The sequence below is a fragment of the Bos indicus genome, chromosome 4 (assembly GCF_029378745.1).
Source record: "Bos indicus isolate NIAB-ARS_2022 breed Sahiwal x Tharparkar chromosome 4, NIAB-ARS_B.indTharparkar_mat_pri_1.0, whole genome shotgun sequence".
NCBI lineage: Eukaryota > Metazoa > Chordata > Mammalia > Artiodactyla > Bovidae > Bos > Bos indicus.
In genome coordinates this window covers 30,585,066-30,602,856 of record NC_091763.1, presented here as the reverse complement: position 1 = coordinate 30,602,856, position 17,791 = coordinate 30,585,066, and the positions used below count along the sequence as shown (strand labels likewise).

Here is a 17,791-nt window from a genome sequence, read left to right as displayed (position 1 = left end):
ATGGACTGCAGCCCACCAGGCTCCTCTGTCCATGGATTTTCAGGCAAGAGTACTGGAGTGGGGTGCCACTGCCTTCTCCGAGTCACTAAAGAAACAACCAAACAACAATAACAAGCCAGGGGCAGGAGGAGGACAGAGGGCAGTACTAAAAGTTGCTACAATATATTATTTCAACTTTAAGTTTCCAACAAAAATTATGAGACTCCAAAAGTCACAAAGAAAGAAAACATGACCTTTACATGAGCAAAAAAGCAGGCAAGAGAAAGTGCCTGTGAGAGACACCAAATTTAATAAGACTTTGAAGTAGCCATTATGAGTATGTTCAAAGAAGTAAAGAATATTACGATTAAAGCAGAAAAGCAAGGTATAATGACAATTTCACATCAAACAGAGAATATCAATAAAGAGCTAGAAACTATTTTTTAAAGAACCAATGAGAAATTCTTGAGATAAAAGGTAAAACTGAAATGAAAAATTCACAAGAGGGACTCAAGAGAAGGAAGAAATAGTGAAACTGAAGGCAGTTCATAGGGATTATGTAATCAATCTGAAAAACAGACAAGAGACAGAACAAAGAATAAACAATGTCAGAGAAATGAGAGACACCAACATATGAATGACAAATATGTCATTTTTTTTGAGGAGAGAAGAGGAGAAAGTGGAATAGGTGATGAAGCAGAAAAAATATTAAAAGAGATAACAGCTGAAAACTTATGAAAAACATTAATCTATACTTTCAGAACAGAGAAGGCAACGGCACCCCACTCCAGTACTCTTGCCTGGAAAATCCCATGGACGGAGGAGCCTGGTAGGCTGCAGTCCATGGGGTCCCTCAGAGTCGGACACGACTGAGCGACTTCTCTTTCACTTTTCACTTTTCACTTTCATGCACTGGAGAAGAAAATGGCAACCCACTCCAGTGTTCTTGCCTGGAGAATCCCAGGGATGGGGAGGCTGGTGGGCTGCTGTCTCTGGGGTCGCACAGAGTTGGACACGACTGAAGCGACTTAGCAGCAGCAGCGTACTTTCAGGAAGCTCAACAAACTGCAGGTAGGATAAAGGTAGAGATCCACAAATAGACATTGTACACTAAAAGCATTGAAACCTGAAGACAAGGACAAAATCTTGAACAGCAAGAAAGATTAAATGCTGGCTTCTCAGCAGAAACAATGGAAGTCAGAAGGTAGTGAGAAAACATTGTCAAAGTACAAAAAACAAACACACACATAAAACCAGAAAGCCTCAAACTAGAATTCTATATCCAGCAAAGTTACCTTTCAAAAATGAAGGTGAAATAAAGATATTCCCAGACAAACCAAAAACTAAGAGAATTTGTTACCAACAGACTTGCTTTGCAAGAAATATTAAAAGTTCCTTAAGCTGAAAGCAAGTGAAACCAACAAATAATTCAAATATATATAAAGAAACAAAAGTGCTCTAGCAAAGGTAATTATGTAATTATAAAGGACAGTGTAAGTGTATATTTCTTCTCACTTGATTTAAAAAGCAATTTTATAAATAAACAGTATGTATAAAATGTATTGTCAAGCCTATAGAGAAACACAACATATGCAACACAGTTGCCAAACACAGCACAAAGGAGGTGGGCAGGAGCAAAGCCATATTGAGCTATAAGGAAATGACCTCAAATTCAAGGGAATAAATAAAGAGAACCAGAAATGATAAAGTTAACATAGCAAAAGCAATATATACATGCTCATTTTCCTCGACTTCTTTAAAAGATAAATTTATATAAATCAATAATTATAACAATGTATTGTGGGGTATGTAACACTTGCAATATCTATGTATAATAAAAATACCACAAAGAGAAGCACAGATCTACATAGGGGGAAAATTTCTATAACTCACTGGAATTAAGTTACTATAAATCTTAAAACTGACTATGATAAATTAAGCTATACATGATAAGGCCTACAGCAACCATTAAATAAATATGTAAGGACAGTGAAAAAAATCATTAATGAAATTAAAATGCTGTATTACAAATTAAGATGATATATTATTAATTTAATTCAAAAGAAAGCAGTAAAGGAGGGATAAAGGACATGAGACAGAAAACAAAATGTAAAATGGCAGGCATAAATTTATTATATCAATAACATAAAATGTGAATGGATTATATATATATTCATCAAAAGGTAGGTTCTGTCAGATTACATTTAAAACAATACAAGAGCCATTATGCAATGTCTCTAGCTGACACACTTTACATTTAAAGATACAAAAATACAAAGAAATTGAAAGTAAAAAGGTGGAAAAGGTCTCATGCAAACAACTACCACAAGAAAGCTGGAGTGACTATACTAATATCAGACAAAGTTATCTTTAAAACAAAAGACGCTATTAGAAATAGAGAAATTTGTTAAGGATAAATGAGTTAATCCACTAGGAAGGTATAATAATTATAAACATCAGATCAGATCAGATCAGATCAGTCGCTCAGTCGTGTCTGACTCTTTGCGACCCCATGAATCGCAGCATGCCAGGCCTCCCTGTCCATCACCAACTCCCGGAGTTCACCCAGACTCACGTCCATCGAGTCAGTGATGCCATCCAGCCATCTCATTCTCTGTCGTCCCCTTCTCCTCCTGCCCCCAATCCCTCCCAGGATCAGATTCTTTTCCAATGAGTCAACTTTTCGCATGAGGTGGCCTAAGTACTGGAGTTTCAGCTTTAGCATCATTCCTTCCAAAGAAATCCCAGGGCTGATCTCCTTCAGAATGGACTGGTTGGATCTCCTTGCAGTCCCAGGGACTCTCAAGAGTCTTCTCCAACACCACAGTTCAAAAGCATCAATTCTTTGGCGTTCAGCCTTCTTCACAGTCCAACTCTCACATCCATACATGACCACAGGAAAAACCATAGCCTTGACCAGATGGACCTTTGTTGGCAAAGTAATGTCTCTGCTTCTCAATATGCTATCTAGGTTGGTCATAACTTTCCTCCCAAGGAGTAAGCGTCTTTTAATTTCATGGCTGCAGTCACCATCTGTAGTGATTTTGGAGCCCAGAAAAATAAAGTTTGACACTGTTTCCACTGTTTCCCTATCTATTATAAACATACATTCACTTAAACAATAGAAACAAGAGAGGGCCAAAAGAGAAGTAAAAATTGACAGAAAATGAAAGGAGAAACAGATAATTCAATGCTAGTAATTGCAAGTTTCAATTATCTTCAATATTTCCACAAAACAACTAGGAAGAAAATCAGTAAGGAAGTAAAAGACCTGAATAACACTATAAATGAATTAGACCTAACAGACATCCAGAGAACACTTCATCCAATAAGAGCACTCTTCTCAAGTGCACATGGATACTCTTTATGATAGATCAGATGCTACAATGTGAAACAAATTTCAATAAATTTAAAAAGACAGAAATAACAAAATTTTCTGACCACAATGAACTGAAACAAGAAATCACTATATAGGAGTAAACTGGGAAATTCATAAATACCTGGAAATTAAACAGTATATTCCTAAATAATCAGTGGGTCAAAGAAGAAATCAAAAGACACTGAGATGAAGGAAAACAAAAACACAACATACCAAAACTTAGACCATACACATAAACTGATGCTCAGAGGGAAACTTATAGCTGTAAATACCTATATTTAAAAAGATCTTACCTCAAACATGTCAGAATGGCTATCATCCAAAAGACAATAACAAATAACAAAAGTGGAGAAAAGGGAGCCTTCATGCACTGTTGTTGGGAATGTAAATTTGTATAGCTGCGATGGAAAACAGTGTGGATACTCCTCAAAAACTTAAAAATAGAATGACCCTAAGCCCCGGAATGCCACTCCTAGGTATTTAACCAAAGAGAATGAAACACTAATTAGAAAAGATACAAACACCCTGTGTTAACTGTATCCTTATTCACAGTAGCCAAAATACAGAAGCCACCAAAACGCCCATCAATAAATGAGTGGATAAAAAAAATATACATATATATATGAATGTGTGTATACACACACACACAATATAGTATTACTCAGTCATCAAAAGGAATGGAATCTTGCCATTTGTGACAATGCGGATGGACCTCCAATGAAACAAGTCAGAAAAAGACAAATACTGAATGCTTTTACTTATATGTGGAATCAAAAAAAGTAAACAAAGTAACAAACATAACGAAATAGAAACATAATTATAGAGAACAAAGGGGTGGCTGCCAGAGTGGGAGAGGGGAAAATAAGGCAAGGGAAACTGAGAGGCACAAGCTTCCAGTTAAAAAAGTAAATGAGTCAAGGGGATGAAATATTCAATGTGAGGAATATGGTCAATAGCTATGCAATAATTTTGTACAGTGATATATCATAGAATTGTGATTACTGTGAAACGTACAGAAACTGTTCAGTTGCTAAGCCTTGTCTGGCTCTCTGCAACCCTATGGACTGTGCACACCAGGCTTCCCTGTCCTTCACCATTACCCGGAATTTACTCAAACTCATGTCCACTCAATCAGTGATGTCATCCAACCATCTCCTCCTCTGTCACCCTCTTCTCTTCCTACCCTCAATTTTTCCCAGCATCAGGGTCTTTTCCAGTGAGTCAGCTCTTCACATCAGGTGGACAAAGTACTGGTGCACCAGCATCAATCCTTTCAATGAATATTCAGGGTTGATTAACTTTAGGATTGAATGGTCTAATCTCCTTGCAGTCCAAGGCACAACCACATTTAGAAAGCATCAATTCTTCGGCACTCGGACTTCTTTATGGTCCAACTCTCGTATCCAAACATGACTACAGGAAAAACCATAGCTTTGACTATACAGACCTTGATTCACTATATCGTAAAACAGGAACTAACAAACTCACAGAAAAAAAGAGACCAAATTTGTGGTTACCAGAGGATGGGGAAATGGATCAAAGCAGTCAGAAGGTATAAACTTCCAGTTCTAAGATAACTGAGTACTAGGGATGTAATACATGATAAATATAATTAACACTGCTACATGTTATATATGAAAATTGTTAAGACAGTAAATCCTAAGAATCCTCATTGCAAGGAAATTTTTCTTCCTATTTAATTTTACAGCTATACAAGATGATGTTCACTCAACTTATGATAACCTTTTCATGACATATTAAGTCATATTATTATGCTGTACACTTTACATTTATACAGTGCTGTATGTCAATTATATCTCAGCAAAACTGGAAGGAAAAAAGATCATAAATAACCTAACTTTTCACCTTAAGACAATGAAAACAGAGCAAATTAAATCTAAAATAAAGCAAGCAGAAGAAAGAAAATAATAAAAGAAAGAAAATAATAAAAGAGCAGAAACTAATGAATTAGAGAATACAAAAACAGTAAGCAAAGAGAAAACGAATGGAACCAAAAGCTAATTCTTTGAAAAGGTCAACTAAACTTACAGCTGTTAAGGAGATTAACAAAGAAAAATAAAAAAGAGAAGACTCAAATTACTAGAATCAGAAATGAAAAAGGGAACATCACTACCAACCTCACAGAAATAAAAATGATTATATGGGGATACCAAGAACAAGTGTATGCCAATTACTTAAAAACTATCAGATGAACAAATTCTTAGAAATATAAAAAGTACCAAAGCTGACTCAAGAACAAGATACAATTCAAAACAAGTAAACAGGATGAATTAGCAGTCAAAAAAGTATTCACAAGAAAAGCCCAGGATCAGTGAGCTTCACAGGTTCATAAACACTTTTAAAAATTAATACCAGTTCTTCACACTCTTTCAAACAAAATCAAACTGGAGAGAAGACTTCCCAATGAATATTCTTCCCAGTGAATATCCTTCCAATGAATATCTGGGGCTGACTTCATGTCAATCCCCAAGGAAATCAACTCTGAATATTCAATGGGAGGACTGATGCTGAAGCTCCAAAACTTTGGCCATCGGATGCAAAAAGCTGACTTTTGAAAAGACCCTGATACTGGGACAGACTGAAGGCAAAAAGAAGGTGGCAGCAGAGGACGATCTCTGTTGAGATACTATCACGGGCTCAATGGACATGAATTTGAGCAAACTCCAGGAGATGTGAAGGACAGAGGAGCCTGGCATGCTGCAGTTCACAGGGTTGCAAAGAGTCAGACATGACTTAGTGACTGAACATCACCACAAACTCTTTAAAAAATTAAAACTGGACAAGAAAACTTCCCAACTCATTTCAAGAAGCCAATAATACCCTTGCCAAAACCAAAGACAATATAAAGTGAAGTTGCTCAGTCGAGTCCGACTCTTTGCGACCCCATGGATTGTAGCCTATCAGGCTCCTCTGTCCATGGGATTTTCCAGGCAAGATAAGAAAACCACAAACTGATATCACTCATGGACACAGATGTAAAAATCCCCAACAAAATAGTGAAAAACCAAATCCAGGAACATATAACAGAATTACATAGCATGACCAAGTTGTATTTATCCTGTAAATGCAAAAGTACTTTAACATCTGACAATCAGTTAATGTCATATAATATACTGATATAATAAAAAAACAAAACTACATGATCATCTCAACAGATGAAGAAAAGCATCTGACACAATCAAAAATGCTTTCATACTGGGTGAGCTGGAAGACTCATATGCCCAAATGTTAAAAGTTACCACAAAGCCAAAGTCATCAACACAGTGTGGTATTGGTATAGAGACAGACATACAGCTCACTGAAATAGAACTGAGAGTCTAGAAATAAATCTACATGTCTATGATCAACTGATTTTTGACAAGGGTGCCAAAACTATTCAATGAATGGGGAAGGAATAGTTTTTTAACAAATGGTGTTGGATGAACCCTTACCTAACATCATTTACAAAAATTAACCTCCAAATGGACAAAAGACCTAAATGTAACAACAAAAACTATAAAACTCTTCTAGGAAAACATCAGATTTGAGACAACAGATACGGCAATGGATTCTTAGATATGACACCAAAAGCAGAAGCATCCAAAAACAAGACTGGACTCCACAATTAAACACTTTTCTGCTTCAAAAGATACTAAAAAAGAAAGTGAAAAGACAACTCACAAACTGAAAAAAAAATTATTTCAAATCATATCTCTGATAAAGAACCTGTATCAAGAATATATAAAGAACTACTCATATTATAATTCAATAATAAAAACACAAATAATTAAAATGAGCATGAGATCTTAATAGATAATTCTCTGAAGAAGACACACAGATGGCCAAGAGTACACACACAAAAGCATATGCTACATTATTTGTCATCATGGAAATGCAAATCAAAAACAAAAACTTGTATAAGTATTTGTGTGTGTGCATGCTTAGTTGCTAAGTTGTGTCTGATTCTTTGTGGCCCCAATGACTGTAGCCAGCCAGGCTTCTCTGTCCAGGGGATTTTCCAGGCAAGAATACTGGAGTGGGATGCCATTTCATAACTCCAGGGGATATTCCTGATCCAGGAATCAAACCTGTGTCTCCTGTACTTCAGGCAGATTCTTTACAGCTGCTGAGCCATTGAGGAAGCCCATACATAACATATATATGTAAGAATATTTATAGCAGCATAATAGCCAACAGATGGAAAAATTCCAAATGTCCACCAACTGATGAATGGATAAGTAAAATCCTGTATTATCTATAAAATGGAATATTATTTTGTTCAGTAAAAAGAATGAAATACTGACATATGCAATAGTACAGATAAACTTTGAAAACACACAAAGTGGATGAAATTAGTCACAAAAACCACATATTATGTGCTTCCCTTTATATAAATGTCTAGAACAGGCAAAACTGTAGACAGAAATTAGTTCAGTGGTTGCCTTGAGCTGGGAGGGATGAGGGAGTGATGGCTAAAAAATACAGAATTTGTTTTCAGGGGAATAAAACTGTTCTAAAATTGTGGTGATAGATGTACAACTCGGTGAATACATTAAAAACCACTGAAATGTACAGCTTAAATGAGTGAATCGTATGGCATGTAAGTTTTATATCAATATAGTTGTTTTAAAATTTTACAAAATAAATGAAAAAAGAAAACCATTAAGAGAAAGTATAAGATACATGGTAAAGAACCACCGAAATCCCATTCCTAGACTAGCTCTATTCAATTCCTTTCATAACAATATTATATCTCAACTCTTGGGTTACAAAGCTAGTGATGTTCCACAGTCAAAGCTCTCAGCCAATGGCTTGGTTTTAATGAACATCCTATGTGCCTTCATTACATCTAACTGTTCATTACATGTTAATTATTATTATACTAGCCTGCACAGAGTTGGGTGGTGGCAACAGAGCATTTACCTTCCTTCTCCTTCCCTACAATTAGGACAGGAACAGGCAACTCTTCGAAGCCTCTTGCCAGGCTGCACTTCTTGATCAGAAGCCTGCTGGCCTTGCTGCAAATGCACTTGTGTGAGTTGGTCAGGACTAACAGCACCTATCGTTGCATTAGCAATTCCTCCAACTGCTACAGTTACAGGAGCTATGGTAGCTTGTTGGACTTTCACTCCATCTTGTCCTTGCTGCTGACCTAAAAATGAGAGGGGGAAAAAGAGTATTACAATGTTTTATATTCCTAAAAAAAGGATTAAAAAGACTTCCATATGGACACTTAAAAACTAGGATATTTATTTTAACAGATAATCTGTGTAAAGTACAAAAGCAAAAGTGTTAATGATTTATACTATGTTGATCCCCCTAAAATATAATATTCTAACCTTAGCAGCTCAGGCTGCCTCCATATCTGGTTGATGGGACCATACATAAATCATTAAATCCTCTTGGGGCTTAATTTCTCCATCTATAAAATGAAGACTAATGATCCTTGCAACTTACCTACCTCACAGAACTGTTGTGAGGATCTGGAAGACACTATTTAAGATCCTTGGATGAAAGATATTACATAAATAGAAAGTATTATTATTACCATTTTCACAGTCAGCAACATACCTTATTCACTCCATGAAATCACAAGAGTAAAAAGTAACTGAACAAAGGATTTAGTTTTATGGACATTTCTCATTCCTAAATACTTTAAATTAGGCAAACAATTCTTTATTGATGAGTCTTTTATTTTATTAAGTAGTTATTAACTAAATGCAAAACCATGCATGATTATTAGATTCTGTCACTAAAACCACAGAACAGACGTTTTTCTCTGGTGCTCAAACAAATTGAGCTCATTCCCTTCTTAGGGCCTTTGCACACTCTCCAGTCTGGGCCAAGATGCCTCTGCACCCAGATCTTTGCACAATTGACTCCTTAGTAACAGTCTGATCATAGTTCAAATCTCTCCTCTTTAGAAAATGCCCTTCCTGACCACAACATCTAAAATAGTTTCCCCTCAGTCTGTTTCATCATCAAGTTTTGTCTTATTTAAATTATTGTGTCTTTTATTATTTTTTCTGTCTTCACCTCACTCCTGGATGTCACAGGTCACAGGAACAGAAATCCTGCCTGTTATGTTCACTGTTGCATCCTCAGATGTAGAACAGAGCCCAGCACACAGCAGCCACTCAACTGTAGTTGTTGTTCAGTCCCCCAGTTGTGTCCGACTCTTTGTGACCCCATGGACTGCAGCACGCCAGGCCTCTCTGTCCCTGACCGTCTCCCCGAGTTTGCCCAGGTTCCTGTCTATTCCATCAGTGATGCCATCCAGCCATCTCATCCTGTCCTCCCCTTCTACTGCCCTCAATCTTTCCCAGCATCAGGGACTTTTCCAATGAGTCAGCTATTTGCATCAGATGACCAAAATACTAGTCAATTTAACATAAGCCACTCAATAACATAAGCTTAACGAAAAAGAGTTTAAAAGAAGAAAACATTTTAATGCCATTGTGATCATATCACTTCCATGCTCAATAAAACTTTCATTTATTCCCCACTGACCAAAGTCTGCCATTCAAAGGACTCTACCACAGGGACTTGGCTCCTGACTCACTAATTTCCTCCTAATGGCCAAATCCAAAGTGCATCATCTCAATGCACGTAAGACTGCACTGCTGCACATTACACCACTGACCACGCCGTCCTTAAAACTTGGCTGTTGGAGCTAAGTCCCTACATCCTCAGAAGCTTGTCCTCTTTGTTAGCTCTCCCTATCAGCACTTAAACCTAAACTGACATCACATTCTTATCAGATTTACCTATACTCCTTTATTCCTCATTGCCCATTCTCTTCTTAAACTACTGAAATTAGGTGTCTGACCCATTGCTCTACTAAAATGATGACAGAACAAACAATTTCTCTGACGGTAAACCCCAAAATACTCTTCCCTTTGTTCTTATTTCACCACTGGAGCACCTGCAGCTGCTAATCCCACCCTCTTTTTGAAATGCTCTCCTCGTGCTTCTCTGATTCTACTCACCACTGGTGTTCCTCCGACTTCTCTAACCATTTCCACGTAATTCCGACTTCTCATTCTAACTTGCTCCTCTCGTTACTTACCCACTTTCATAACTTTTACTACTATCTACAAGCTGATGTCTCCCAAAACTGTACGTTTATGCTCAAATACCTCTCATGAGTATCATAATCTTCTTGTTATCTGCCAGGGAACATTTCCACCCAGATTTTTCAGAGGCAATCTTTCTAGGAATGAGACAGATTATCCCGCAAAAATGGTGGTCCAATCTACCATTTTCTCTTGCTTATTACAATAGCTTCCTAATTTCTCTCCTTACCACCACTGTCGTCTATAAGTGCATTCTTAACACAGTTTCCAGAAGAACCATTCATTGTAATAGGAATACTCTGTAATAGTCAAAAAGAATGAAAGAAATCTTTATGTACTAACCCAAATAAACCTCTAAAATATATAGCTGAATTAAAGGAAGTTACTTGATTTTTACATTCAGTTCAGTTGCTCAGTTGTATCCGACTCTTTATTTCCTACACTGATTTTTACACTCACAAATAAATTGGAAAAAGTCTGAAAGGATATATAACAAATTGATTAAGAGTGCTTACTTCTAAAAGGGCATCTAAGATTGGAGTGTAGTTAGCAGGAGTGCTGGTGTTACTTAAACTAGGTGCACTTTTTTTTAAACAAAGAAAATGTTTCCATATATTTCTAACATATTAAAGACTAATTTTAAAAGGAAAAATCCTGCTAGCAATTAACAGACCCAATCTGGAACTTCATTATTGCTTTAATCTGCATTTATTTGATTCCCAATAGAACTGAACATGTTTTTCAAATACATATTGGCCATTTGAATATCCTTTCTGAATTGGGTGTTCCTATCCTTTGCCATTTATCTACTATGGCTTAGTTTTTTTTCTTTTGTGTAGCTCCTTAATAAAGGAGGCTTTGTTTTGCTTAAAATATTTTCTATGATGTATAAAATTTAACCACACACATTAAAAACAAAGGACATAAGGCTTGGTCAAGCCTTGTGAAGTCAGCTATAAATGACACTTTAAAAATCACTGATGCCTTCACAACATTTAAACACAATGGGAACACAAGGGGGAATGTAGAAATGATAAAAGATGAGGTACAACCTTATTGCCCATTTCTTTGGACTGTACTGATTTGATTCTTTTAGTATTTCATACCACCCCTTCAAGGGAAAGAGGGCAGATAATATTTTTGTTTTATAAATGAGAATATAATCTAACTGGTCCGTATTTCTCCTTATGGGAAAAATAATTTGTCAACTTTTGTTTTTTTTTTTACAGTGAGTGATAGGTAACATTACTGTGTAGGTAAAATAGACCTATATTTTTGAAAAATAAAAGAAGTCCCAATTATCTGTAAAAAAAATTAACCCAACTACCAATACACTGAAAATGATCTATTTAATAGCAGTCAATAATTTAATAATAATGAAGCAGGTTCAAAATACTATTTTAAATACATGTGTCTCATAACTATGTTTTTACATATAGTCTAGGATATAAGATTAGCTACTAGAATTAATCAGGAAAAATAAAAATTGTTGACTTCTGTACTATAAAGCTTGCTGTGGAGGGCTAGATGGACTTCTTACTGTTCTGAATAACTTCAAAAAGGTTTCTTAAATCAGCCTATTTTGGCTTATTTTCTCTACAAATTAAACTTACAGTCCATCTAAACAAAAGCCTCTGAAGGAAAGAAGGTATGTCTCCTTACATTGATGCAAATAATTTTCAGCAACTACACTCTGAAACAGGGTTTATAATAATAAAACAGACAAGGCTGTGCATTCCCAAACATAAAAAGATAACCAGGTATGTCTATGGTTGAGGAGGTGGGGTAGAGATGGAGAAAGAAATGGGAAGTGACTGCTATTGTGTCAGGGTTTCTTTATGAGGTTGTGAAAATGTCTAAAATTATATCACAGTGATGGATGTAGTTCTTTGAATACACATACTAAAAGCCACTGAATGTAAACTTTAGATGGCTGTACTATAGGATATATGAATCAAACATCAATAAAGCTGTTAAAAAATTAAAAATTCTAATATTGTTAGTTATAAGTCTCTTTAAACTAGTTGATTCTCACTTGGGGGTATTTTTATCTTACAGGGGATATTTGGTAACGTCAAAAGATATTTTTAGATATCTCTCCCATCAGGAAGCTTCAACATGCCTCTTATCCTTATCCATCAGAAGGCAGAATGAAAACCACAATCACAGAAAACTAACTAAACTGATCACAGCCTTGTCTAACTCAATAAAACTATAAGCCATGCCATGTAGGTCCACCCAAGACAGATGGGTCATGGTGGAGAGTTCTGACAAAACGTGGTCCACTGAAGAAGGGAATGGCAAACCACTTCAGTATTCTTGCCTTGCAAACCCCATGAACAGTATGAAAAGGCAAAAAGATATGACACTGAAAGATGAAGGTTGGAAGGTGCCCACTATGCTATTGGAGAAGAGTGGAAAAATAATTCCAGAAAGAATGAAGAGACGGAGCCAAAGTGAAAATAACACCCAGTTGTAGATGTGATTGATGATGGAAGTTAAGTCCAGTGTGGTAAAGACAATATTGCTTAGGAACCTGGAGTGTTACATCCATGAATCAAGGTAAATTGGAAGTGGTCAAACAGGAGATGGCAAGAAAGAACATCAACATTCTAGGCATCAGTAAACTAAAATGGACTGGAATGGGCGAATTTAACTCAGATGACCATTATATCTACTACTGTAGGCAAGGATCCCTTAGAAGAAATGGAGTAGTCCTCACAGTCAATAAGAGTTCAAAATGCAGTAATTGGGTGGAATCTCAAAAATAACAGAATAATCTCTGTTGGTTTCCAACAGTATCACAGTAATCCAAGTCTATGCCCCAACCACTAATGCCAAAGAGGCTGAAGTGGTTGAAGGGTTCTATGATGACCTATAAGACCTTATAGAACACCAAAAAAAGGTCCTTTTCATCATAGGGGACTGGAATGCAAAAGCAGGAAGTCAAGAGATACCTGGAGTAATAGGCATATTTGGCCTTGGAGTACGAAATGAAGCAGGGCAAAGGCTAACAGAGTTTTGCCAAGAGCAAAAAAAGTTACGACCAACCTAGACAGCATATTAAAAAGCAGAGACATTGATCTGTCAACAAAGGTCTGTCTCGTCAAGGCTATGGTTTTTCCAGTGGTCATGTATGGATGTGAGAGTTGGACTATAAAGAAAGCTGAGCACCAAAGAATTGATGCTTTTGAACTGTGGTGTTGGAGAAGACTCTTGAGAGCCCCTTGGACTGCAAGGAGATCCAACCAGACCATCCTAAAGGAGATCAGTCCTGGGTGTTCACTGGAAGGACTGATGTTGAAGCTGAAACTCCAATACTTTGAACACCTGATGCGAAGAGCTGACTCATCTGAAAAGACCCTGATGCTGGGAAAGCTTGAGGGCAGGAGGAGAAGGGGAGAACAGAGGATGAGATGGCTGGACGGCATCACTGACTCATGGACATGGGTTTGGGTAAACTCTGGGAGTTGGTGATGGACAGGGAGGCCTGGCGTGCTGCAGTTCATGGGGTTGCAAAGAGTCGGACACAACTGAGCAACTAAACTGAACTGACACCAGGAAAAGAAGATTAAGAGTATTCTAGTAACTGGAAAGATTTATCTCTTAGCGTATACTTGAAACCAAAACAAAACAGTATTTGAGTTTATAAGTCAGTCTCCTGTGTATCCTAAGTTTACACATCAATTTCTCTAGAATCAGAACCTGAAAACCCTCCTGAAATTGCAAAGCTATAAGCTAGGTCATAGATATATTTTTCTATCAAAGAACACTTTAGGAAGTCCTACCCTAAAAGAGGAAAACTACTAAACCATCTTAAGTAATTATATATACATACTTCAGTAATTCATTAATAATAAATACATTTGTCTTTAACTGTTAGTTATTTCTATGTATCCTGTCCCTTATCTAGACTAACAGGACCACTCTTTCAACTCCTTGTCTGTATAAGGAAACGTTTATGCTGTAGAAACCTTTCCCAGTAAGCAAGCAACTGACCCCAGAAGGAACTGAGTATTTTCTTTAAACAGAATCTATTTCTTTAAGAAAAATTCTCATTTTCCCTCATTCCACTCATTCTTTATTGAACCATACTAATTTAAGAGGGTGGTGGAAAAAGTCAAAGGAAAACTGGACTACTTCTATATGGAATGTTAATAGTTTTTAAAGATGTAAAACTTTTTTCAGTTCTTCAGAGGTAACAGAGTCACTACAGGTAGGCCTGAACTGATAGGATCTCTATCACTAACTTTATCCCACATTAGGCTCTCACCTCCTGAAAACAAAACGTTTTAGTCTTAATAACTTGAAAAACCTGCAATTGGAAACCTTTGAGGATGGGAAAAAGAATGCACAATCAAATCTGAGTTTCAGGAAAACTCTGGAATGTCAAGTATGTGACAGAGAAGCTAGAGGCAGAGAAGCCAGTTAAGAAGAACCTATTTTACCTTCTAGATGATGAGGTCCTGAAAATGAACAGAACATAGAAAGAACTCAATATAAGAAAAATAATTATAAAATATAAAAACTTATAGATATACAAAATATAAAGTATTAAAAAAATAGTAACAAAAAATGGTTGCTATCACTTAGTGAAAACTCTCCTGTGCTCTAAAGTGTTAGTCGCTCAGTTGTGTCCAACTCTTTGCAACCCCATGGACTGTATCCTGCCAGACTCCTCCATCCATGGGATTTTCCAGGCAAGAATATTGGAGTGGGCTGCCATTTCCTTCTTCAAGGGATCTTCCCAAGCCAGGGATCGAACCCAGGTCTCCCACATTGCAGGCAGACTCTTTACCAACTGAGCCACTAGGGAAGCCTAAGCACTGTGCTCTCTCTAAGTGCTGTGCAAACCACTTTATATTTATTATCTCATTAAAATAACATGATTATTACCATTTTACAGATGTGGACATCATACCCAGAAAAACACTTGAGTGGCATCTAGGTGGTAAAACCAAAATGTGAATCAAAGTCTGTCTAATTCCAAAGTTCAGGCATAAAGCTACAAACCTTAGTGATTTTAGCCAGACTACATCACTACAAACTCTGGCTAAGATCAGGTCAGTCCTTAAGAATCCTGGTCTGGGTCACAAATAAGAGAATGAGCCCATCAACTGAGATAAAGGAATCAAGGAGGGAAGCAGGTCAGGAAAGTAAAATCAGTTCTATGCTCAAAGTATCTCCTACAAGCAGAACCTCAGCTCCAACTCTATCATCAATCAGAACTGCTTTCCAAGTCAAGTTCCATATGCCTCTTCTCTCATCAATTAACCTGCCGTTTTCACTCCCCAAATTGTGAACTTCATCCTCATCTTCACCTTGTTTTCTAGTAATCTGACTGGAAACACACTGGAAAATTCAGCAACCTCTTCTGGCTTCATTTGGCATCCTTTGCCAATTATCTCTTGCTTCTTCGAACTTGTCATGTCTGTTGGTAATTCCCGTCAGAAATACCTCTGAAAACAATCTGGTGTTTTCTACTGCCTCAGAAATCATCTTCTCTTCTCTCTCTCCAGGCTTTTCCTCTCCACTAGTTCTATATTTCTAGTGAACCAATCTCCTTGAAATCAGATTAGTCTTCTCCCATCCAAGTCCATACTGTGCAACCTGAAATGTGTATTTGACCACGATATTCTTCTTAAGGTCCCCTGAAAGCTCCTCCAAGCTTTTAAATGCTGTATCATGACAAGGGAAGAATCTCCATGTCCTGGAATTTGCCACCATGACTACTGCACATAAACTCTTGGTATGAACACATGAAAAACCACCTGTGATTTCCTGATCACATCATGCTATTACATGACTCTGACCTTTTGCCTGGAATATCCTTTCTTTGCTAACCTGGCTAATTTTTTGTCATCTTATATCACTTCCTTGAGAAACATTTCTTGCAAATTCTCTCGTTGGATTATACAGTACATTATCTGCAGGGGATGCTCCACAATAAGAAAAGATACTGCAAGGAGGAGCCCAAGCACTGCAACAAAGAGTAGCCCCTGCTCACCGCAATTAAAAGCATGAGCAGCAATGAAGACCGAGCACGGCCAAAATAAAAAAGTTTTAAAACTTTCAAACACAAAATCCAATGAACTTATATCAACACTCACTCTCCAAGTCATCTTTTCAATATTCAATATTCTGAGATTCCTCTTAGTTGCTGACATACAATCTTGTCCTCTTCCTATCTCCCTGACTGATCTCACTTCTCGACTCAACTTTCTTCTTTGTCCCCAGAAGACTGAGTGTAACCCTAAGGCTAGTTCTCATTCTACTGCACTTCAAACTCAAAACTGTTTCCCTCATCAATCTCACATACTGCCATAACTTCAACTACCATCTCTATGTGGAAGACTCTCCTCAAATTCAGAATGACAACTATGATCCCTCTTCTCAGATCCAACCTCCAAATATAAACTGGACATCTCCAACGGAATACTGTACTTTTAACAACCTTAACAATTAACAAAACTCAAGTTCATCACTTTGTTTTTCTCAACGTCACTTTCTTTTAATGGTACAATCATTTTCATGGTCACCTGGGCTCAAACTCTTAAGAATTACCTTAAACTTATTATTTATTCTCTATATTCATGCATTACATCCTGTCAATTGTTCTCTTCAAGTCTCTTGAATCACATTTTACACCCAAGTTCAGATCTCCCATCACTGATATCAGAACTAACTATATGGTCCCAAAATTGGCTTTCCAGTTTTTCCAGTATCTGCTAGATAATAAAACTAAAATAACTCTTCATAAATGAAACTTCCTCTATCCCTCCAAAAATTAACACATTCACACACTGTTTCAGTCATTTGTCCCCAGTCAGACTTTGGTCTGACATTCTCAGTCTATAACCAAACTTCTACCAACCCTGCCAAGTGCACCTTCTACCATTTTCCTCAAAATCTCCACTAAGAGGCTTTACCAATTTTGTCTTAAATAGGTAAATTACATTTCCACTTCTTCTCTTCTGCCCCGGATGTTTCTTTGGCCAATAATGCATTCCTTCTTACTTCACACTTTTGGGAGGACTTTCCCTTCCTTCAAGAAACAGTTCAAGGTTCCTAGGCTTCAGTTCAGTTCAGTTCAGTTGCTCAGTTGTGTCTGACTCTTTGTGACTCCATGGACTGCAGCACACCAGGCCTCCTTGTCTTCATCAACTTCCGGAGTTTACCCAAACTCATATTCATTAAGTCGGTGATGCCATCCAATCATCTCATCCTCGGTTGTCCCCTTCTCCTCCTGCCTTCAAATATTCCCAGCATCAGGGTCTTTTCAGATGAGTCAGCTCGTCCCATAACGTGGCCGAAGTACTGGAGTTTCAGCTTCAACATCAGTCCTTCCAATGAACAC

The 17,791-nt window shown here is 37.2% G+C and overlaps 1 protein-coding gene across 2 annotated transcripts in view; it reads right to left on the bottom strand.

Annotated features, from left to right (window-relative positions):
• The window catches only part of SP4 (Sp4 transcription factor), an 82,292-nt gene that overhangs the window by 30,874 nt on the left and 33,627 nt on the right, over positions 1 to 17,791 (bottom strand). For both annotated transcript variants that reach the window (XM_070787578.1, XM_070787579.1), the window contains exon 4: positions 8,282 to 8,510. In XM_070787578.1, coding sequence (XP_070643679.1) covers positions 8,282 to 8,510 — 229 coding nt within the window. The remainder of the gene's footprint in view (positions 1 to 8,281; positions 8,511 to 17,791) is intronic.